The 24,583-nt window shown below is 42.8% G+C and overlaps 1 protein-coding gene across 4 annotated transcripts in view; it reads right to left on the reverse strand.

The window, feature by feature from the left end:
* Nucleotides 1-24,583, reverse strand: part of STAC (SH3 and cysteine rich domain) — a 216,166-nt gene that overhangs the window by 174,305 nt on the left and 17,278 nt on the right. For all 4 annotated transcript variants that reach the window (XM_033930457.1, XM_033930456.1, XM_033930458.1 and 1 more), the window contains exon 2: nt 11,205-11,478. In XM_033930457.1, coding sequence (XP_033786348.1) covers nt 11,205-11,478 — 274 coding nt within the window. The remainder of the gene's footprint in view (nt 1-11,204; nt 11,479-24,583) is intronic.

The following is a 24,583-nucleotide window of genomic DNA, read 5'->3' on the forward strand; positions in this document are numbered from 1 at the left end:
TCCCTCCTCGAGGGCCGAATCCCAGTCGGGTTTTCAGGATTTCCCCAATGAATATGCATTAAAAGCAGTACATGCACATAGATCTCATGCATATTCATTGGGGAAATCCCGAAAACCTGACTGGATTCGGCCCTCGAGGAGGGACTCTGGAGACCCCAAATCATAGATTTGTATATTATAGCCACTAAAGAAATGGTCTGTCCAAGGCACTGGCTCTATTGTAAGAGAGAAATCAAAATTCATTACTGGCTCAGGAGCAAAAACAAAGTCCAATATATTAACTGCCACATGTAAAGATGTTGAAAGGACTTGCTTAAAATCCAGTGCATCTAGGGCAGGGGTAGGCAATTCCGTTCCTCGAGAGCCAGAGCCAGGTCAGGTTTTCAGGATATCCACAATGAATATGCATGAGATGGATTTGCATGCACTGCCTCATTGAGATGCAAATCTATCTCATGCATATTTATTGTGGATATCCTGAAAACCTGACATGGCTCCAACTCTCGAGGACCGGAATTGTTTACCCGTGATCTAGGGCATCAAATAGTGCATGATCCCAAATATCAAGGGGCTCAAAATGTAAATTAAAATCCCCTAAAACGTACAATCATGATGCATCAATAAGTAAAGAAGTTATAAAATGTAATAAAATAGTCTGTTTGAAGCATCCGTAGTGGGCAATAAGTTATGCAAAGGATTATAGAATAGTTGTCCATCACAAGAACGTCAAACAAATCATTCAAACTAACATTTATCTTATAAGATGAGAACAAAATAAAATTAAAATCGCACACCCACAGCTCAATTCTCGACAAGCCCACTCCTATGAATAACACTCTGAAGTCACAAAGAAGCGCATCATGAGATACGTCTATGGGCAGAGAGGTGAAGCCAGAATTTGCTTACAGCAGTGGTTCTTAACCTGCTCCACAAATAACCTTAATGAATATGCATGAGATATATTTAGGGGTACATCTCAAAAGGGCACCAAAATTTAAGTGCTGGAATGGTGCGTGCAAAGTGCAATTCTTATAAACCGCAGTTATGCATGCAACTGCCTTTAGGGAAAACACTACAGGGTCCTTTTATCAAGCTGCGGTAGGGGGTTTAACGCGCGTAATACCGCCTGATAAACCGCCTGCCGCGCTTGCCGCTAATGCCTGCATTGAGCAGGCGTTAGTTTTTTAGCCGCCCGCGGGGGTTAGCGCGTGTTGAAATGTCCGACACGCTAACCCCTCTAGCGCGGCTTGATAAAAGGACCCCTATATTTATTGATTAATAGGCTGCCAGAAACTCACAGTTCAAGACGGACTACACAAATGAAACTGGACATTTCCAGGAAATATAACAATTTGCAACCCCCCCCCCCCCCAGCATCGTTATTTACTGATTACACACATATTTTTGAAATAAATACATCTTAATTCTGCCCTCCAAATCCCAATAATCATTTGCACAATGCAACAGCTGAGTAATCTCCATTACCAACTTAGCCGACTGATAAGTCAACAAACTTTCCATTAATTGCAATCTCTGTATCCCTCTAATAGAAGGGTAAGCAAAGAGGCCCCTAACCCTCAAAGGCCTAGAATGCCAGCATAGGTATGCATTTTCATGCTAAACTTTAGGTGTAAGCTACTCATAGCTCAATGGATGGTGTAAGTGCTCACACGTAAATGTTAGTATCCTATATCTGCATGCAAAACTGCCTGACATGCCCCTGATCTGTCTATGTCCCTCCCAGGTCCACATACTTTGGAATTTGAGCATAGAACTTATAGAATAGCAACTAAAAGCAGTTAGTCATGTAACTACTAATTGGTAGCAAGTAGTCCAGTTAAGGCCAATTGTAGCCCGTTATTGCACATTTACATCAATTATCAGCTCATTATTAAATTATGTGTGCAACAGATCGTATAACTTGAACATGCAAATTTGCAGGCTAGTCGCAAATGTGGGCATGCAAATTTCTAGAATTAGGCAGCACATGCAAATTCATCATGAATATTCATTGTAGTCCTTTATATTTCCTCACCTGTGTCTTGTCTTAATTATATTGTAAGCTCTCTCGAGCAGGAACTGTTGTGTGTTTGTTGTACAGCGTACAAGCATCTGGTAGCGCTTTATATATAGTAGCAGTTTTCTTGAAAACCAGACTAGCTTGGGAGTACAGAAAAATCACACAGAAACTTTGGCTTAAAGCTCAGCAGAGTCGATATTCAGTCAGTGGAAGGCCTCCCGGAAAAGTGCCTTAGTCAGAATGGCCTCCAGATATTGAATATTAGGCCTTTTTTAGTGACTGGCATTAAATACCTGGGTTTTTTGTGGACAAGCACTAACTTTATTTATTTAAAACTTTTTTATACCGTTTACAAAAAAACTTAAATGGTTTACATCAATTAAACATACGTAAGATAAAAACAAACCATGTCATAAAATCTACCTAATTAAACAATTTCTTCTCTGCAAATGTCAACTGATAAATCACAAAAATACAAAAGCAAACATGGTTAAGCAGATTTTTTTTTTCTTCAAATGCCAATTAATAATAAATCACAAAAATGCAGTAACAAACAACTGAGTTTTTAACTGTTTCTTAACTTGAAGCCGGTTTTCACACAGTTGAAATTGGCCACCAGAGCATTCCATATTTTAACACCAGCAGTACAGAAAGTCATCGCTCTAGTATCTGCATAATCTCCCTGCGGTTAAGCGAATATTCAGTACTGGCTGGTTAATAGAGGGCAAAAATAGTGCTGAGTATTGCCAATTATTGTGCGATATAGCCAGTTAACATTTTGGCGCTGGCTGCGAATATTCAGTAGAAAGAGCCGATTATCTCACACTGAATATTCACTGTTAGGCACCAAAATGTTATATAACTGGTCAACCATCATTTCTGGCTTGTTAAATAGCTTTGAATATCAGGAGGAGTGATTGCAAAACTTAGAAAGGGTTTTAAATTCTACATATATGTCACCCAAAAAAATATTGGTTCCGAAAAGTTATTTCCATAAATTGCCTTTGGAGTTAGGCATGCTTTATAGAATTATCCATAGTGGCCATCCACACAATATGTGCGTGGATTGGGCATATCCTATAACATTGCACCTAGATTTTAGGAATGCCTACAACCGCCCATGCTCCTCCCCCTGGCGACGCCCCCTTTGGAGATCTGCACACTAGAATTTACACACACCACTTTAGAATACACTTAGAAAGTTATGCACATAAATTCTAATTAGTGTCAATCAGTGCCAATAATTGCTTGTTAATTGGCAATTATCGGTGCTGATTGGCTTGTTAAACTATTTAAGTTGTGCACGCATATTGGCAAAATGCACAGATTTGCGTGGGCAACTTTGGTTGCAGTATACAGAATCTGGCCCAAAGTGATATTGTTCTGTGGAACACAGCTTTTTTTTGTTTTTTTTAACACAACTCCTGTTTGCAAATGTCTGCTAAGGTAAAGAGCACGTTGTTTGGAATATGTGCTGACAATATTTCCTCCTTAGCATGTCATACTGCATTTGGCACTGAATGAGTTCTAGGCTGTGAAAGATGATCCAGATCATGTGTACTAAGGGCTAGATTTACTAACCTGCCCAAATTGATTCAGGCAGGTCTGACTGATTCACAAATCAGTCATATTCAAATGGGGGCGATCAGAGGGATGCCCCCGTTTGCGAGCAGGGATTGAAAATGTGCAATCCCTACTCATGCGCAGACCCTGACAGGAGTGACAGGAGAAGCAGCAAAATATCTGCTCGGTTAAAAAAAAAAAATAAATCCCCCTCCGGAACTGCTTCCTCCCTCCCCAAACCCTTACAAAATGCTACCTCCCAAACGCGGCCCCGCCGATGCCCCACAAAAGTCAGGAGGGATGCTAACTCCCTCCTGCCATGTGAAACCTCAGCCCAGCCCACCTCCCTTCCTCCCTGCCTGCCTGCCTATAGCTCTACCTAGGCAGGCCAGGCCGGGCCGGGCCAACCCCCTCCCCCCTCCCACCTACCTTTAAGAATCATTGGGAGCAGGAGGGGTGCTCATTCCCTCCTGCTCCAGGCTTCCTCTGAGGCCGGCAGGATGACCGGGCAAGGCCCACTCCCTCCCCGTACCTTAATATTGTTGGGAGCAGTCCCTCCTGCTCCACGCCTCCTCCACCGACGAGTGCAGCCTTAGGCCATGCCCCTATGCATCATCTGATGCGCGGGGAGGGGCCTAATGCCCTGATTGGCTGAGGTGCCCCAGGCCGGGGGCACCTCAGCTTAAATGAAAAATATAAGGTATGTGATTATTCCTCCCTTTTACAAAACTGCGCAAGAGGTTTTTAGCACTGGCTGGCATACTGAATGATCTCCGCTGCTCCTACGTTCATAGGAACTCTATGACCGTCAGAGCAGCACAGAGCATTTAGCGTGCCAGACGGCGCTAAAAACCTCTTGTGCAGTTTTGTAAAAAAAAAAAGGAGGGGTATGTTTTCTTGTTCTGTTTATGCGCTATTGTCCTTATTCTCCAGTGTTCTAGCATCTTTCTTCTGGGCCCGTATTTCCTGTCCCTACTCCATCTCTCCTTCAAATCTCTCTGTTTCTCACAGCAGCTCCTTTCCTTATATCCCATCCTACTGGGCTTGATGGACCATTGTTCTGACCCAGTAAGGCTATTCTTATGTTTTTATGTTCCTCACCTGTGTTTCTGCAACATCTCACCTTCACAGAAACAGGAAGCCTGTGTCCTAGGGGGCAGGATGCTGCAGATCCATCAGTGCACATGTGGCTGGGAGTTCCTGTGCTGCCTTCCGATCTTGACATCACTGCTTCATGTCTTTGGGCAGCCTGGTGCAAGCCACAGCAGCAGAGGAGGAGGGAGGAAATTGAGAGAGATTGCCCCTGAGTTTGGTGATCAGCAGAAAATTGGCACGCACAGTAGCCAGTTTTTGTGTTCTGCTGGCCACAGGTTTCCCCCTATGAGAACTAGTCAGGCCACCTACTGCTAAGTGGGCCTGGGGCGAAAGTGGATAGATCTTTGCCCTTCCAGGATAATCTGTGGCTAAGTTCCTAATACAGACATGGAGAGGAGTTTGAAAGAATTCCAAGAGCAATGCTTTTTCAATTGTTTTTTTGTTGTTTTTTTAAACAATTGGTCACTTTTAGAAATATTTTCGCCCACTATTTGTTTCTCAAAAGTGCAAAAAGTTTTGGGGAAACAGCCCATTTGAACAACAGAGGTAACATATATTACTGTTTTAGGCTAGATTCACTAAGCCCACAGATCTCATCTGATTGGAGGCACACCCTCCCCCCCATCCTAACGCATGCACAGACCATCTTCTATGCCTGTAGATCAGGGATCTCAAAGTCCCTCCTTGAGGGCCGCAATCCAGTCAGGTTTTCAGGATTTCCCCAATGAATATGCATTGAAAGCGGGGCATGCACATAGATCTCATGCATATTCATTGGGGAAATCCTGAAAACCCGACTGGATTGCGGCCCTCGAGGGACTTTGAGACCCCTGCTGTAGATGGTCTGCACATGCTTACAGATCTGGAAACTTTTTTTTACTACTTCGCGAGCCCGTGGTTTTAACCCGCTTTAAACCCGTGGGTTAAAACCATGGGCTCACACTGCGGGGAAGGGTGAGCAGGAGAGTCAGGCCAGAGAGCGGGGGCTGCAAGAGGAGAGTCGGGGCAGAGAGCAGGGCGGCAGTCAGGAAGTGTGCTACAGGGGCAAGAAAATATTGATCACAGATATAAAAGGAAGACGCTATAGCTGCAGCTTGAAAGACAAAAGCATATTTGTTGCTTGTGCTTTGAGATTTTTGATGCACAGGAAACAGCGCTATTGGTCAGTATTAAAGAAACTTTTGTAGGGCGGTAGTCAGAAAGGATGTGAGCGACTGATCCCCAGCAGTCGCTTTTTTATTGATCGGCCAGCCCAGTCGGTGTTCCATATTTTGGTTAGTGAATCGCTGCCTTCCTACTTTGCATGCCGTTTCCCCTCATTTGCATGCGCAGATTGGATTGGATCGGAGGATGATCGTCACAGAGGTTAGTGAATCGGGTCGGAGGAAAATCGGGTCAGTACACGATCGCAAACACGATCGGTGGGCTTAGTGAATCTAGCCCTTAGAACTGTAAAATTCCCTTTAACAAGTAAGTTTACCACTTAGACTACTTGACTAGTATCTAAATCTTTTTTGAAAAGCCATTCCAGATATATTTGCTACACTGCCCTTCTCTTCCTATACCATTAACAAACCCAGCTGTTTCCCTTCTGCCTGATACCGCTCCCAGTGCGATAACAGGCAACATCTTATTACCTAAGTCTCTGCAAGAATGCTGTATGGGCCACAGATGTAAAGTGCATTCATTCATAGAAGGTAACGACATTTGAAAAGCAGACAGCCTACCCTGAGTCTGCAGCAGGCAGACAGATAAACTGGCAAAAATAGAACACAAATTATTACATCCCATTGCAGACACATCAGGTAGAACCATCACAAAATTCTGTGAGTAATCCCCATGGTGATGCATTTCCCCGGAACTTAATGAGAGCAAAAGTGGCAGCTATACCCCACTGACATTTTCTTAATCTCTCTGTCTCTCCACTACAGCGCAAATGCATATCTCTCGCTGTGAGTGCATCACTTACAGAGCACATTTTAGAAGACTGTCAATCAAAACCTGGATATTTTATATAGGCATTTGGCAAACCTTACACTTATAGGCTAAGAGCATATTATCACTGTATTAAATGAGGCAGTATAAATGGAAACCACCTGAGCTAGGTGCATTTTCTTTCTTTGCTTGCTTCCAACAGATTATTTGTTGCATTTCATTTCATTTATTGCACTTGGATACCACCTATCATTACACATCTAAGCGGTGTACATTTATAACTTCCACAGTATTAAAAACATAGCAGTGAATATTCAGCCACCGGCAGACCGTGTTTTATTAAAAGCTGGTCTCTGCCAGCTGAATCACACTTGTTTAAGTGATGTTTGTACCTAATATGAATGAAGTCATTCATTCTTGTTTTATAATGGATTTCTTTTCCTGGATGTTCAGTGCTGGCCCCTATCTAGGTAACAGCACTGAACATCCAGGTTTTTGGCATTGATCAGAAGCTATCAGGGTGCTGTGGCAGTCAGAGCTAACATAGTAGAACCTGCATGGTTCATCCAGTCCATCCAACAAGTACGGGCAAATTCTATAAACGACGTCCTGATTGTAAGCAGTGGTAGGCATCCTACAGCTGTCTAGCCAATCGGGATGCAAGTTAAAAAAACAAACAAACCCCGAAGCAGAAGGCCTACATTGTAGGCATTTTAGCAAGCCTAGAGAGATGCTTAGGGCTGCCTAAGCTCACCCAAGGCTAGGCGTGGGCGTGGTTTCACCCTGAATTGGCCTTAGGTGAGCTTAGGTGGTCCTAGTTGTCTACCTAGGGCCATGACAGGTGCCTGAAATGAAGGCCAGCAAAATGCTGTCTACATTTCAAATAGATGCAGCCGCTAAGCTGATCGCAGCAAGAGAATCTTCCTGCCGCAATCAGTTTAGCAGCCAGGGCAAGGAACCTGTCACCCCTGTGAAGTTGGATGGCAGGAGAGAGGCCCACTCCCTCCTGCTAGAACCCCTGAAGCCCCTCCAAATGTCCATGGCAGGAGGAGTGCCCAATTCCTTCTGCCACAACGGCAAACCCTCCCAACACAGATGCGTCAGGAGGAGTGCCCCTTTCCTCCTGCCGCCACCCCTGAGGCATCCCCCCCCAGCAGGAGGGATGCTGAGTTCCTCCTGCCAGAACCCCCAAAGCCCCAACCTGAATGTACATGGCAGGAAGAATGCACAATTCCTCCTGCTACCACCCCCCGAAGATCACAGGCAGGAGGGATGCCCAGTGCCTCCTGCCAGAACCATGTCACAGGAGCCGTTAGAGAATCATGTTGCCGCTGAGCTGAACATGGCAAGGGAATCTCCCTGCCATGACCAGCTCAGCGACCATGGCATGAAACCTCTCCAACCGTGAAGTCTGCTGGCAGGAGGGATGCCTAGTCCCTCCTGCCGGAAACCCCAAAGCCCCCCCTGAATATCCACATCAAGAGGAGTGCCCAATTCCTCCTGCTGCCACCCCCCAAACATCACCGGCAGGAGGGATGCCCAGTCCCTCCAGCTGGAACCTCCCTGAAAACATGCCCCTACTCCGACACCTCCAAGCCTACCTGGACCCCTCCCCCATACCTATTTCTTACAGGCTGGCTGGAGGTGTGCTTAGATATCATAAGGCCCTAAGGGCCAGATTCTATATCGAACACCCTTTTCTCAGCAGCCGCCTAAGCAGCTTTTGAGAATCACATGGACGTCCTATATAGAATTGTGTTTGTCCTAATGGACAGACACCTAACCCTGCCTAACCACCCAAGTCTCTAACCGACGTCCATGTCACAGGTGCCAGTTTGAAATTCGTGTTGCTGCTGAGCTGATTGCAGCAAGAGAATATCTCTGCTGTGATCAGCTCAGCGGCCTTAGCTGGAAACTCCCCAGCCGCAAAGGGTATATTATGGATGTTTCAATAAACCACTAAGAAACTTTCTTGAATGCCTAACTTAGGCTAACTTTGGTGTTCCTATCTTAAAGAAAATCTATTTCCATTATAAGTTGTTAATGAGTATATAAAACTTTTCTATTTTCTAAACAAACAACTTACTTTGGGTTTAGGACAGGTGTATCATAAACAAAGGTGAACAGATCATAGGCCCTCCTATAATCACCTACGCCTGTCCCACCTCACCTACCTCCCTGATTGTGTGTATAATATCTGTGAGATCGCATATGCAAATATGTGTTTGACAAAAATATGCTTTTTTAAAAAATAAACAAATCAATAACCCAATGAACCAGCGCCGGCAGGAGGGATGCCCAGTGCCTCCTGCCAGAACCAATTTTACCATCTAAGATAAGTGTTGCTTTTCTCTTTGTTTTTTATATGCTTGGTTTAAATTCACACATACATATGTTTTGTTTGTGTTATTGATTTGTTTATTTTTTTTTTTTTAAAAAACACACTCTGATTGGCCAGATATCTTAGGCCACCTTCCATGGGAGTCTCCCTATGACGCCTGCAAAATCAGTGCCAAAAAGGACAGCCCTGAGTGTGATTCTATTAGGAACACTCAAGACTCATCCATGCTCTTTCTCTGGTCACACCCCCTTTTGAGATTCACACACTAGAATTTATGCATATCACATTACAGAATATGATTAAAAAATTCAGCATATAATTTCTAATTAGTGCTAATTAGATTCTATTATTACTTGCAGATTATTGGCCTTGATTAGCTAATTAAGCAATTAAATTGCACATGCAAATCTGCAATGCAGCTTTGGCCACATTATACAGAATCCAGGCATTAGTCTTTGAGTTGTTCTTGCTGTTTTCAGCACACAGACCTTAGAGGTCTGCCCAGCACTGGCTTAGATTTCAGTTACTGGAGTTGGAGTTGCCCCCTCCAATCCAACCAAATCTTATCTATCCATAATCAGGACACAGACTATAGAAGCCTGCCCGACACTAGTCTTACTTCCCAGTTACTGGATTTGCCGTTTCCGCACAGCTAAGTTGTTTTGATTTCATTGTCTTTCCATTTAAGAACCCTTTGGGCCATATTCGATAAATAGCGCCATAAGTTAGGCGGTGGTAAGTGCCCTACTGCTATCTAACTTAATTGTTTTAATTGGTGTGGTAATTGACCACATCATTTTAAACCAATTAAAAAGACATTTTTAGAAAATGTAGCTGCCCATAGGCGCCTACAAAAAAAGGCATCGTAATCACATCTATAGAGGCACCTATGAGCACCTAGGCATGGTTTACACCAGAAATGAACTAAGAAAAAGAGACAGTCCGCTCTGCACAAATCCAAGGGATCAATAAAGAAGCAGAGTGAGCCTGGTCTTCAAACACGCCATACTTTAATAGCAACCAATGCATTATATACAGCACACATACATGGAACTCGAAATGGATTGTATTTTGACAATTATGCCTGCATCAGTAGTCCTAAAACATGCATAATGAAAGTAATAAATTGAAATCGTAATGAAATATTGAAGCATAATGATTAAATAAAATGAAAAAAAAAAAATACAAATACAATACCAGGTATGAGTCAATAGGGATTATTCAATGCCCATGGATACAGTGGCAAACCTTACAACATACTAAGAAAGAATGACAATGATAATGATGAAACCATAATCAAACTCTAAAAACAACTATAATAATGTCATCATGCAATGGCAAGCGTACAAAATGTTAGAAAGGAATAGCAAATAATGACAATGAGAGCATATAAAAACTTTAAAGCAGACACCTGGGTTGGCCATTGTTGGAAACCAGATACTGGGCTTGATGAACCTTTGCTCTGTCCCAGTATGGCAATTCTTACGTTCTTATATCATTTTTGTTTCTTTTCTTTGAACCGTTTCAAGTCTTTTTATGTTCTTAGCAAGATATGGCCTCCCAAACCGAACACAATACCCCAAATGGGGACCTCACCAACAATTTGTTTTAGGGCTAGATTTTGACAACTAATGTTATCTGCCCTCTCATTCCATCGTCCCCTACCTTTCCCCTGTCCCTCCCATGCTTCCCTCCCCCTTTCCTTCCTGTTTTCTTTATCAGTTGCTTAGAGCTTGTACAGGTTTGTGCGACTCACAAATAGAAGATTAGATTAGATATATTATATTTTATGGGGCTAATATTCAAAATAATTTAACTGGGCAGTTATGCCACTGAATTTCAGCATTTGGACCAGCCAGTGCTATTTAATCAGCCAGAAGCTACTCCTATCCAGTCACTATTTCCTTTTCTTTTTCCTAATATGTCCCCCTGAAAAAATTCTAAACAAACTGTACTATGTATTTCGCCACTTTATCTAAAAGGACCCCTCTGAATTTCTAAACAAACTGTATATTGTAACTGCTGCTTTTCCATGATTCTGTATACTGTAATTTCATTAATTATCTGCATATTGTAACTCGCTGATTGTCCAGCTCTCTTCAGTTGTAAACCGCCTAGAAGTCGCACAATTGTGGCGGTATAGAAGAATAAAGTTATTATTATTATTATATTAATTCATCAATTCAAATCCCAAAACAAATATATTTCAAAATATTAGATGCCAATGAAAAGAAATGATCTGTATCTTACCAACAATCATGTGGTTGCATATGTCACAAAACATGGGCTTTTTGAAGATGTATTCCTGGAAAATGTGAGTCTTGGTATCAGGTTGCTGCTCAGCTTTGGTTGGGGTGGAACTTTGACTCTCTGAGCTGGTGGGCGGGGCAGTGTTGGTGCTCACCTCTGGCAGCAAATCTACTTGCAGTTTCACCTCACTGTTGGTCCTCTGAAAGAAGTTGTCAACACTTTTACTCCGCATGCTTTTGGTCTTAAATGAAAGGGATCTCTTCAGTTTTTGCAGCTGTAAGACAAGGACAGAGCAAAGATGGTCAGTTTTTGGCTATTGGCCCGGACTGGAATGCTGTATTTTTGTTTTCTCAGTTTGATATATTTACAGTGACTTTGCCTAAAGGTAATAATGAAACATGACCAGAACTGCAAAATGTCACTTTAATGCACAGTACTTGGCAAAGCAATGTTGAAAGTACCTACCTATTTTCTGACTTGAAACTTTCTTTATGTTTACTTGGTCCTCCAGTTGAGTTGGAACCAGATCTGGAATCTTGTCATTATGTGTTTCAATCAGTACCACCCAGAGATTCTCCCCCCAACAACCACTACTTCCTTTCCTATTCTGGCCATTGTAGATGATGGTCAGAGATAAGAAAGAACTTAAAATGTTTTAAATCTGAGCAATTGGAGAAGAAGACGTGATCAGGGAAGTGGCCATACTGATGCCTAGGAATAGTGGAGCATAGCTGAAGACAATAAGGAGGATAAAGCAAGAAACCTAGAGGCATAAGAGTCAGAGGGAACATCAACATGAATATTAAAGTCTCCAAGAATGAGGGAAAAGGGGAGGGGGGTTGGTTCAAGAAAGAAGGAAATCCAGGAGCCATCGTTAGTGAGAAAGGGAGAGAAGGACTTATCAGGGGGTTGATAAAAGACAGCTACTACCAACTGCTGAGCAAATTGTAAATAGGAATGACAAACATTGTTTTCAATGTTTGCATGTAAATGCCAGAAGACTATGAAACAAGATGGAAGCGACAGAATATATTGCAGTACATACCTACTACTTATGGGGAATTTAGGAAACACCTAAAAACATATCTGTTCCTGAAGTATTTAGGCAACTGACCTGTACAATCTTATTCCACAATAACTGATCTCAAGAGCTGTTAATCACTAGCTTTTAGCTTTGTCAATTCTACTCATTTTGTAGCATCTTTTAATCATTGTAAACCGCATAGAACATCACGGTTCTGCGGCATATAAACTATTATTATTATGAAAAAGTAGATCTGAGAGATGGTAGATCTGAGAGATGGTGAAGATAACCAGTGGGACACTATGTCACCAGGATACAAATTATATCACAGTGATAGGGTGCATCAAATTGGTGGAGGCATGGCATTATATGTTAAGGAGGGCTAAACATAATTCAATGGACTGAAAATTCTACAGGAGCCAAAACACACCTTGGAATCCCTATGAATAGGAATTCCATGTGTAAAGGGGAAAAGGATAGTGATAGGAGTGTACTACCGTCCGCCTGACTAGGATGAACACAGAGATGCTGAAATGTTACCAGAAATTAGGGAGGCTAACAAACTGGGTAACACAATAATAATGGGCTTGGGAGAGGGGTTCCAGTGAATATATAGAGCATGTGTGGTTAATTATTCAGTGATTTATTGTACTTTCTCATATAAATTTTGATTTCAATTACCCCAATATTGACTGGGTAAATGTAACATCAAGATATGCCAGGGAGATAAAATTCCTTGATGAAATCAAGGACTGCTTTATGGAGCAGTTGGTTCAGGAAGCGACAAGAGGTGAAGCAATTCTAGACCTAGTTCTTAGTGGAGCACATGAATTGGTGAAGGAGGTAATGATGCTGGTGCCGCTTGATAACAGTGATCATAACATGATCAGATTTGATATAATCTCTGGAGTAAGAACACATAGGAAATCCAATATGATAGCATTAAATGTTCATAAAGGAGGCTATGATAACATGAGGAGAATGGTGATAAAGAAAGAGGAGCAGCTGCAAAAGTCTAAAATTTCCTCAAGCATGGATGTTATTCTGAAAGACCATCCTGGAAGCCTAGACCAGATATATTCCATGTTTTAAAAAAAGGACCAAACAGCAACCAGTGCAGTTAATAAGTAAGGTGAAGGAAGCTATTAGAGCTAAAAGAAAATCTTTCAGAAAGTGGAAGGATGCGACTGAAAATAATAGTAAACAACACAAGAAATGGCAAGTCAAATGCAAGGCACTGATAAGAAAGGCAAAGAAAGACCTTGAAAAGAAAATTGCACTGGAAGCAAAAACTATAGTAATAACTTTTTTGGTATATTAAAGGCAAGAAGTCAGGAAAAGGATTCATAGACAACGGCGCAAAAGACAAAAGTGCGTGCCGACAATTGAGTGCAGCGCGTGCCGCCATGCCACTCTAAATTACAGTTTTAAGGGGCTCCGACGGGGGTTTTTGTTGGGGAACCCCCCCAGTTTACTTAATAGACATCGTGCCGGCGTTATGGGGGGTTTGGGGGGTTGTAACCCTCCGCATTTTACTGTAAACATAACTTTTTCCCTAAAAACAGAGAAAAAGTGAAGTTTTCAGTAAAATGTGGGGGGTTACAACCCCCCACACCCACCACAACGCGGCGCAATGTCTATTAAGTAAAGTGGGGGGGTTCCCCCCCCATGTCCCCCCGTCGGAGCGCTAAAAACAGTAATTTAGAGTGGCGCGGCGGTGCGCACTGCACTCAATTGTCTGGGCGCACCTTTGTCCCGGCGCGCTTTTGACCTGACACCAGGAAAAGAATCAGTTGGACCATTAGATGAAGGGGCGCTCAGGAAACACAAGGCCATAGCGGAGAGATTAAATGAATTCTTTTCTTTGGTCTTCACTAAGGAGATACCAGTGCCAGAAATGGTATTTAATGCTGATGAGCCAGAGAAACTGAAACATATATTTGTATCACTGGAAGAGATAAAGGGACAATTTGACAAACTGAACAATAGCAAATCACCTGGACCTGATGGTATACATCCCAGGGTGCTAATAGAACTGAAAAATGAACTTGCAGAGCTATTGTTAGTAATTAGTAATTTATCTTTAAAATCCAGCATGGGACCGGAAGACTGGAGGGTGGCTAACGTAACGCTGATTTTTAATAAGGGTTCCAGAGGTGACTTGGGAAATTATAGACTGGTGAGTCTGACATTGGTGCTGGGATAGAGATTATTATAAAGAATAAAATGACAGAACACTTAAGTAAGCATGGATTATTGAAACAAAGCCAAGGATTTAGTCAAGGGAATTCTTGCCTCACCAATCTACTACATTTCTTTGAAGGGGTGAATTAACATATGGATAAAGGTGAGTCTGGGGCCACTCAAGGCAGCATGTTCAGTTCATTAGCACTGCCGGTGGCCCAAAGCTTACAGGCTGCAGCATGGAGAGACTGGACTGGAGCACCTTCGATGATCTGCACCCAGGGCAGACTGCTTCCCCCCCCCCCCCTTGGTATGCCACTATGCTAGTAGTAATGTGACCATGGTCATGTGAGGTCCCAAAAATATTGTGGGTGCACAGGAATGCACAGAGCTGGCACCTATGGGGCTCATAATTTTAAAAAAATGTCCAAAAAGGGGCCTAAATCGGTACTTGGATGATCAAAAAGCCAGATCGTCCAAGTACCGATAATCAAAGCTGGTTTTAGACGTATCTAAAACCATCTTAGGCCTTTCCCCTACCTCTAAACACCTAGAGCGAAAAGAGACGTTTTTAGAGGAGGGAAAATGGCGGGAGGTGGGCTGACCTAGACTGAGTTATACAGCAAGTATAACCAAAAACTTGAGCAGGTTACCCAGTCGGAACTTATACGTTTTGACTTAAACCAAGTCAAAACAAGTATAAGTTCTGAAAAGGGGTCGCTGAGCTGATCGTGGCTACCGAAATCAGCTCAGTGGTCCCGACAACCTGCCCACCCCTGCTGTGATCGCGATCCCCCACCCCCGAACTGCTGCGACCCGCAGCAGGAGAGATGCCCAATCTCTCCTGCCTAAGGCAACTGGGTCAATTCCGGTTGGCCCAGGCACCTAAGGCCCCTCCTGTGGGCGGGGCCTTAGGCACCTGGCCCAATCAGGCCCGCCATTCAGAGTATGGCGGGCCTGCCGGGTGGCCGAGCTTGGGACCCGTCCGTCTGGCCAACTTCTTGTAAGTCAAGAAGGGTGTTGGGGTAGGGGGGTGGTCAGGGGGGTGATTGTGGGTTCAGAGGGGCAGTCATTGGGGGGGCATCATGGGAAGGAGGGCCTGGGATCCCTCCTGCCCATATTTTAAGGGGGGGTGTCATGGGCAGGAGGGGTTGGGCTCCCTCCTGTCCGTATTTTAAGGGGGGGATGGGGGGGCTTGCCATGGGCAGGAGGGGTTGGGCTCCCTCCTGGCCATATTTTAAGGGGGGGCTCCCTCCTGCTCATATTTTAAGGGGGGATTACCAAGGGCAGAAAGGGTTGGGATCCCTCCTGCCCGTATTTTAAGGGGGTGGGGAGGTCACGGGGCTCGCGCCTCGGCAGGAGGGATTGGCTGCCTCCTGCCGGCATTGGTTAGAGGGTTAAGGGTGGATCACAGTAGGAGAGATTGGGCATCTCTCCTGCCGCGGGTCACGGCAGTTCAGGGTGGAGGGGCAATCGCGGCAGGGGAGATGAGCCATCTCTCCTGTTGCAATCGTTGCGGGGGTGGGGGATTCTGTAACCGGTGTTGTTTTTGACAGACGCCGGTTACAGAATTCAGCTTATAGGTGAAGGACTGGCCCCTCCTTCACCTAAAAGGTCTTGTTTTGGATGTTTGGGACTTAGGCTATTTTTTGGTTCATAATGTGTTGTAAGTTTAGATGTAGTGGTTGTCTGGGCATTTAAACAGCTGAATGTAGAGGTAGGCCATTCTCAATAAAACCCTCATTTTGGACAGGTGTTTTTTTGAGAATGGACATTTTCCTTGCAGCTACTTTCAGCGTTTAAGGGCCTTAGGCCAAAAGGGGACTTAGATGTTTTTTAAAAAATTATTATTATGCCCCTCCACGTGTGTGGAACATGGTTTAACAGCCAGTACATCATGGAACAATTAAGGATGATTACTCACATTCATATTACACTGCAAGGGGCAAATTTGTGGGAGATATTTTGGTTATGCTGAAATTTGACTGTAGTAAACTTAAGTATTTGAGCCAAACATATTTGTCATGGCACACCTAAAGGAATAGATGCAATTCATTGATTCCCTCAGTTCTGCCCACAGACTTATGTCCTAAGTCTGATTCATCCAAGTGCATATGAACAACTTGAGCCATTTCACAAGTTTTATGAGTTGAATATAGTTGTTCCTGTCACTACTTTTAAAATCTATCCTTGAATTGTCATAAACAACTTTTTTGCTCCATCTGTGCCTCACACCTTTATGGATAAACAACTGTAAACAATTTTTCATGCATAACTATGATATGCTTTTGGCTCAGTACATTTTTTTTTTTTTTGTTCCTTTGGGTTTCTATTTCTGAGCCATCATTCACAACTATCTGAACATTTCTTCCTTACATTTTTTTTTATCCCCTCCTCTCTCAATTCAGCCTAGTCATTCCAGTAGTACTCCTTCTTGAATCTAGCTAAGCCCGATATCTAATCTTACATTTTAAACGGTGCCGTGTTTCACAGTCAGGAGTCAAAATGTCTTACACAATGTGGCAATTCAGATCTACTCAAACCAAGTTTCTTGATAAAACTCAAAGTTATAACATAAAGGACTGACAGATGTCTGAAGCTGATAAGCTGGATTTCTTTGTTGGAGTCTTATCAAGAATTTTGGTTTTATTTAGAGCTGAATTACCACATTGTATAAGACATTTTGACTTCTGAGGCAGGCAGATTTCTGTCAAAACACGGCACCATGTCAAAGAGTTAATACTTCTTTTCTGTTGGTTGGAAAACCCCTACTTTTTGTTTTTGGTTTCTGCGTAGGGGTTTCCCCTTTGCCCTTTTTGGGTTTCTTCTCATTAATCTTACATTTGTCATGTTCAATACAGTTTTGAAAAGACCACTTCTTAAAGAGTCATTGGACATTTTGCAGCAAGCTAGACCTGCCCACATCCCACCCTAACCACTCCTCCAAAAATGCCCCTTTCAGTTCTGGGCACCCAGCAGGATTCAGAGGCCTAAAAGATCTCTGGATACATCTACAAACTCGTTTCTATTATCGGCACTTGGACGACCTGTCTTTTAGATCGTCCAAGTACCGACTTGGGCGGATTTTTAGATGTACCTTTGTTTCAATTATGAGCCCCATATTCAAGTATTAGCAGAAGAATAAGATTCTACAAGCATTATCAGAGGGATAATATTTTCTTATTTCTATTTTTTCTCAGTTATTACACACAATATCAATAATGAACTAATCAAGGAGTAATTTTATAACTGCATACCTATTCTATAAAGGAAGTTATCCTGCCGTTGTATCGGGCAATGGTGCGTCCGCATCTGGAGTACAGTGTCCAATATTGGTCGCCGTACCTTAAGAAGGATACGGCGTTACTCGAGAGGGTTCAGAGGAGAGCGACACATCTGGTAAAAGAGATGGAAAACCTTTCATATGCTGAGAGATTGGAGAAACGTCTCTTTTCCCTGAAGAAGAGGAGACTTAGAGGGGATATGATAGAGACTTACAAGATCATGAAGAGCATAGAGAGAGTAGAGAGGGACAGATTCTTCAAACTTTCAAATAATAAAAGAACAAGAGGGCATTCGGAAAAGTTGAAAGGGGACAGATTCAAAACAAATGCTAGGAAGTTCTTCTTTACCCAACATGTGGTGTACACCTGGAATACGCTTCCAGAGGACGTAATAGGGCAGAGTACGGTACTGGGGTTTAAGAAAGGATTGGACAATTTCCTGCTGGAAAAGGGGATAGAGGAGTATAGATAGAGGATTACTGCATAGGTCCTGGACCTGTTGGGCTGCCGCGTGAGCGGACTGCTGGGCACAATGGACCTCAGGTCTGACCCAGCGGAGGCATTGCTTATGTTCTTATGTTCTACTTTCTTTTACAGAATACAGTACCAGTGTATTTACACAGTAAATAAAAGCAGAAGACCCACACAGCCCATCTAGCCTGCCCAACCAGAACTGCTCCCCGCCTACCATTCTGCATGAGCTCCAGACACCCATGCCAACCAATCGGCAGTCAAACATGATGCGTTATAATAACCAAGACTCCAAGTATTGCTGACAATATTCAACTTAACAGTCAAGATCTCCCCCTCCTCCCTGAGCTGCCAAGCACCCCTACTCACAGTATGTGAAAATAAAATGATCTACAATGCAGGAGCTACATTTATCTTTTGCCACTTGTGGGACACAGGCCATAGAAGTATGTCAAGCATTGGCCTCAGTTACCTCTTGCTGGATTTGGCTAATCTTCTTTCAGTCTTTTGCCATTTCTGATATACAGACCATAGAAGTCTACCAGTTTCCACTACTCTTGCCCAAGATAACACCTCAACAGCCATGTTGTGTTTTATCCTCTTTCTGTTTTGGCATCCCCTGTGTCTATCCCAAGCATTTTTGACTCTACCATCTCTCTCAGGAGGGTATCCCAACATCCACTACCCTCTCTGTGAAAAAGTATTTTCTGAAGTTACTCTTAAATGGCAACTTCCATTCATGTCCTCTAGTTGTACTATCTCTGGATGTCAGTATCTTATCACCTCTCTCTCTCCTTTAAATATGTATACATATTTAAGTCCTCCAGCCTCTTCTCATATGTCTCATGGCACAAACCCTGTACCAGTTTTGTTACCTTCCTCTGAACCGCCTCATCTTTTTATGTCCTTGAAGAGATACAGCTTCCCAAACTGAACAAAGTACTCCATGTGGGGCCTCGCCAATGACTTGTACAGGAACATCAACACCTCCTTTCTTCTGCTGGTTATGCCGCTGTCTAGCATCCTTTGTGAAACAGTCTCCGCCATCTCACATTGTTTTACTGCCTTGAGAACCAGAATCTTTTGGATCCTACTTTGTGACATTGATGCCCACTGTTCCAAGCTGGTGGCAGTGTGATGACATCAGAAGTTCATCGAAGCTTGTTGATAAATAAACATCACTATGGTGACCAATATGATCATTCCTCTTCATTTAGCTCACATTCTGGATACATTTATCTGCATCATCCTGCTCATAATCTCCATCATTTATTTCTGTTTAAAGGCCACAATTCTTTGCCTTGTTAATCTACTATTCCATTTCAGCATGTTAGCTTGTTTTGTTAAGTCTTTTAATGTCCACTTCCAATATATATGTCTTTTGATTTACAATAGATGTAATTCTTGTGATTACGCGGAGGATGAGACTTCTAGAAGTAGCAGTGAGCTAAGAACCTGGGGAACTGGGTTTGATTTCCACTGTGGCTTCTTGTGATCCTGAGCAAGACATGAATCCTCCATTGCCCCAGGTATAAAATCTTAGACTGTGAACCCACTAGGGACAGTGAAAGTACAAGTATATAATAAATACAAACTGCTTTGGTTGTACAAAAAGACAGTATAGCAAATCCAAGATCCCTTTAACCTTCTAGGTACATTATTTTATTTCAGGTGTCTACGTTTTTTCTAAAAGTGACTTCTTGTCTGAGGGAACTGTGTTTTCTTTCATCTCTCCTAACTGCTGCTCTTCCTGAGGATTCTATCAGCATGGAGGGACTCAGATGTGTAATCTACAAAGGGATCATCTAACAAACCATCTAAAATGAACCAGCATTTATGGCTGGTGCTGCAGCGGCGCTGCCCTAATGGCATGGAGAATGCCTCTTACACACCAGCTTTCAGCCTAGAGCCTCTGCTTGCATCCAGCTCCCAGCCCACGACTTCTTCTGCAGTCCCACGGAAGGATGGCCCACCTCTCTTCATTCTGCCATCTCAGAGTGGGTTGGCAGAGCTGCAGTGTTTGGTTCCAGCCTTTCAGGAGCAGGGACATTGAAGTGGAGGAGTTGCTTTTGTGGTACCAGCCCAGGCCGGCCTGGCTCGATTGAGGACATGGAATTAGAAGCTGACTGAGGGTGGTGGGAATGACGGGGGATTATTTTTAATTTTGTTTTATTTTTGTTGGGCTTGTTTAATTTTGCTATTTTTTCCCTGCTTTTATTTTTAGGATTTTTCTTTGTGGTTCTTTGACATTGAAGTTTTCCCTTCTGTTGTGCCTTTTACGCACCTATAGTACTGAATTTATAGTATTATCTTTTCCCTCTTCCTTCTGTTTATAAGCAATTATTTCTTTTATAGATACGATAGTTAGATTGTCAGCCCGTTGGGACATACAGGGAAATTCAAAGTACCTGATTAGATTTTTGGCCCTTACTTAAGTCAATTTAATTGATTTGTAAACCGCTTTGAATCCTTTGGGAAATATAGCAGTATAAAAGACACCACATTAACCCCCTCTTTTACAAAACCGTACTGCGGTTTTTAGCACTAGCCGCAGCGGTAACAGCTCCAATACTCATAGGAATTCTATGAGCATCAGAGCTGTTACCACCATGGCCAAAGCTTAAAACTGTGCCAATTTTCATAGGGGGGGGGGCAGAGCAAGGGGGGAGTCCAGGTGGCTGCCAAGGCAGGAGGGAATGGGCATCCCTCCAGCTGATATTTACCGAAGGGAGAGGGTGGGTGTTTGGGAGGGTCCAGGTGGCCTGCTGATTTTTGGTTTTTGGTCGGGGGCCGACGTCTGTGGGTGCTGGCATGACTCTTCTTTTTTTTTTTTAAAGGGACAGATATTGTGCACAACATCTGTGCCCATAAAAAAAAAGAAAAATAGTCTTCCTGCCTCAAACAGCTATCGGGTTATTTTGGGTGTCAAATGGCTGAGTAGCAGGAAGTTGCTTCGGAGCTTCTCCTGCCGGCTCTGCACAAGTGTCAAATCACTTTTCTAACAACTGATCAGATGGAATTATGGCAGATCTCCATGAAACTCATTTGCCTGCAAAACTGTTTTAACATCGATCACCATTTTGAAATTGGACAATTTGCCGGTAGTACTGAAACCCCACGGATTTTACCAGCAATATTAGAGAATCTGGCCTGGAATGTGGCGCTTAAGCACAATTCTATAAAAGCTGGACACACTTTATAGAATCCCACTTAAAGATGCCTAAAGTGGACTTAGCTGTCAATAGATATCCTAACCATAGGCACACTCTATTTATACCAGGGTTTTCTTGGCCTATGTGAGTATGTCTAAGTCCAAAACTGGCGCCTACATGAAAAACACGCCCATGATTCTTCCCCTAACCATGCCTTGGTTTAGGTGCCTACCATCCAATTACATGCAAGAATCTGTCCCTCTCCACTTTCTCTATGCCCTTCATGATCTTGTAAGTCTCTATCATGTCCCCTCTAAGTCTCTGCTTTTCCAGGGAAAAGAGCCCCGGTTTCTCTAATCTTTCAGCATATGAAAGGTTTTCCATACCTTTTATCAAACGTATCGCTCTCTTCTGAACCCTCTCGAGTATCGCCATATCCTTCTTAAGGCTATGAGACTGCAAAGAAAAAGGATTCGGTGCTGTCTAGAGTAAGATTAGTACCAGTTATGGTAGTTACAGCAGAGCGTCTAGACATACCTCCAACAATTAATGCAGAGGCTTTGCAGTTACCACACAGTAATGTAGGCATTCACTCTCCTTCATTGAGAGAATCGTGCATTTAACCCTGCTCTCTGTTTTCTTTCTTTTAATCTATCCATACAAGGGCTTCTATAATTCTGAACAGCTACGTTAGAATCTTTAATTCAGACAGTACCGCTTTTGTCCATGAAAGATTTCTCTTTTTTTTTTTCATTTAGGGCCTCTTTTACTAAACGGAGCTAGAGGATTTTTAGTGCAGGCCGGCAAGGTAAATGCTCCAACACTCATAGAATTCCTATGAGCATTGGAGCATTTACCTCATCGGCCCGCGCTAAAAAAACCTTTAGCGCCATTTAGTAAAACCCAGAATTAGTGAGTTAGAATTTCATAAGAACATAAGAATTTGCCTCCGCTGGGTCAGACCAGAGGTCCATCGCGCCCAGCAGTCCGCACCCGCGGCGGCTCATCAGGTCCATGACCTGTCATGTTATCGTGATTTAGCCCTAACGCCCCCTTGTTTTTATCTATACTCTTTCCATGCTCTTATCTACCCTTATCTGTATCCCTCAATCCCCCTATCCTTCAGGAATCCATCATAAAGATCATTAGCAGATAACAGAAAAAAAAAAAAAGGAAAGGCATGAATTCCTTAATTCCAATGTTATTCAGGGAATCATTTTACTTATCTGCTCTTGGTGGTGGAGGTTTATAAGGGGAGGAGGGTTGAAGCTTTGTGTTTTTTTTACAAGATTTATTTTTATGCTTTTGTACACCATTTCAATTTCTTCTTTAGAAGCTTGCAGGCAGTATAAAAGAATTTCAAATAGATTAATCTATAACGTTAAGCATAGTTGCCAGATATTAAAGGGCATCAAATGGATGGGTAGCGAGTGCTGTATTTCACCACCTGGTGCATTAGGAATGTATTTTTAGGTGAGCTCTTAATTAAAGCCATTTGAACATGTGGCGAGGCATGCACTTAGCAGTGAGGTTTACCATTGCTAGAGGTTTGCACACATACGTAACTCTTTTGGATATAGAGTTGTACAGTGTGTTAACAGCTCTCTTGCTATGTTTGGTTATAGGGCATTCTTTTCTGGCATGCTTTCAAAGCATGGGTTCTGGCTATCCCTTCTTACGTCCAATTATATTTCCATCTGCTCTATGGGCTGAAGAATGAAGTGCAATGATTTCCATGAACCTATTAGAAATTCCCAGATGCATATTTGTAAGTTGACAGATCTGCTGAAAAAAACTTCAATCTGCCATCTGGCAGACCACAAACATAAGGTTAGTGCTACATTTGGGAGATAAAAAAAAAAGCATTTTCCTGAAAAAAGAACATTAGTCGTAGTCTGTTTCTCTTGCAGGTTATAAACCAGAATGAAACAAAAACCATATGCCAAATTGCTTACTGTAGCAACCTGTGTCAGGCTTGCTCCCTTTTGCCTACTGAAATAGACCAGTGCTTATATTGTACATTGTTCCACTTATCATTGCCCAGCAATATCAAAAATACAAAGGACAGGTTTCTCAGAAGCACTTTATAGGTCTGAACAGTGTCAGGGTATGATATTTCTCCCATGATGTTACATCTGACTGAAGTCTAAATTCTAATAATGTGGGAGAGAGTTGTTTTACATTCAGGTTAGTTGACTCCAAGCTGATTCTCATTAATAAATTAGTGTACAGATAATGAGGCTATTCCAAATGACATTTAAATGCATAATTAAGGAAGGAAAATGTTCCTCTTACTGCTGTGACAGATACTTATTCACTGGACTGGCTTAACAATTCCAAATACAGGGTGCTATGTACTAATGGGCATTAACCTTATGGGACCTTTTACTAAAGCTTAGAGTGTGCTAATTAGGGTGACCAGGTTGCCCATTCCAGAAGGGAGACTTTTTGGCTAGTCATGATTTTAAAATTACATCCCAAAGCAGTGTAGCATTTGTAGTCCATGATTCTAGCCATTGAAATCAGTGGTGCAGGTCCCATAATGTACCAGGATGAGGTTGGCAGAAATCCAGGACTGGCCAAAAGGTCTCTTTTCTGGAATGGGTAACCTGATCACCCTAGTACTAATGGAATTAGCGCTAAATGCTAAGAAGCCCATAGGTACAAAATGGGATTATTAGCATTTAGCACACAATAATTCCATTAGCACATGCTAAACTTTAGTAAAAGGGTCCCATAATGGCCATGTTATAAATTTGTTAGCACAGTTGTTAACACATACACTAATGCATATGATAAAAACGATAGAATGCTTCTCGTATGAGGAAAGATTAAAGAGTTTATAGGTCTTGGAAAAGAAATGGCTGAGGGGAGATATGATTGAGGTCTACAAAATTCTGAGTGGTGTAGAATGGGTACAAGTGGATCGATTTTTTTACTCCATCAAAAATTAAAAAGATGATCCAAGATGACGTTGAGGTCAGACGCTAGGTGAGGAGCAACTCACTAGCACCATTAATCTGACCCTCTTGCCCTTTACCTTTTGTTTTTGGATATCGCTGGACGCTGGTTTTCTTGCTTCTGGTGTATTTGTGCTTTCAGTGTCCTTCTCCCCCCCTCTGTCTTCCCCATGTCCTTTCAGCGTCCTTCTCCCCCTTGGTATGCCACTGCCTTTCCCTACCTGCCCTGCCACAGCACACAGCCGACCGGAAGTCTTCCCGATGTCGGCGCTGACATCGGAGGAAGGGAGGGCTTTGCTTAAGC

This window comes from Geotrypetes seraphini, chromosome 2 (genome assembly GCF_902459505.1).
Source record: "Geotrypetes seraphini chromosome 2, aGeoSer1.1, whole genome shotgun sequence".
Taxonomy (NCBI): domain Eukaryota; kingdom Metazoa; phylum Chordata; class Amphibia; order Gymnophiona; family Dermophiidae; genus Geotrypetes; species Geotrypetes seraphini.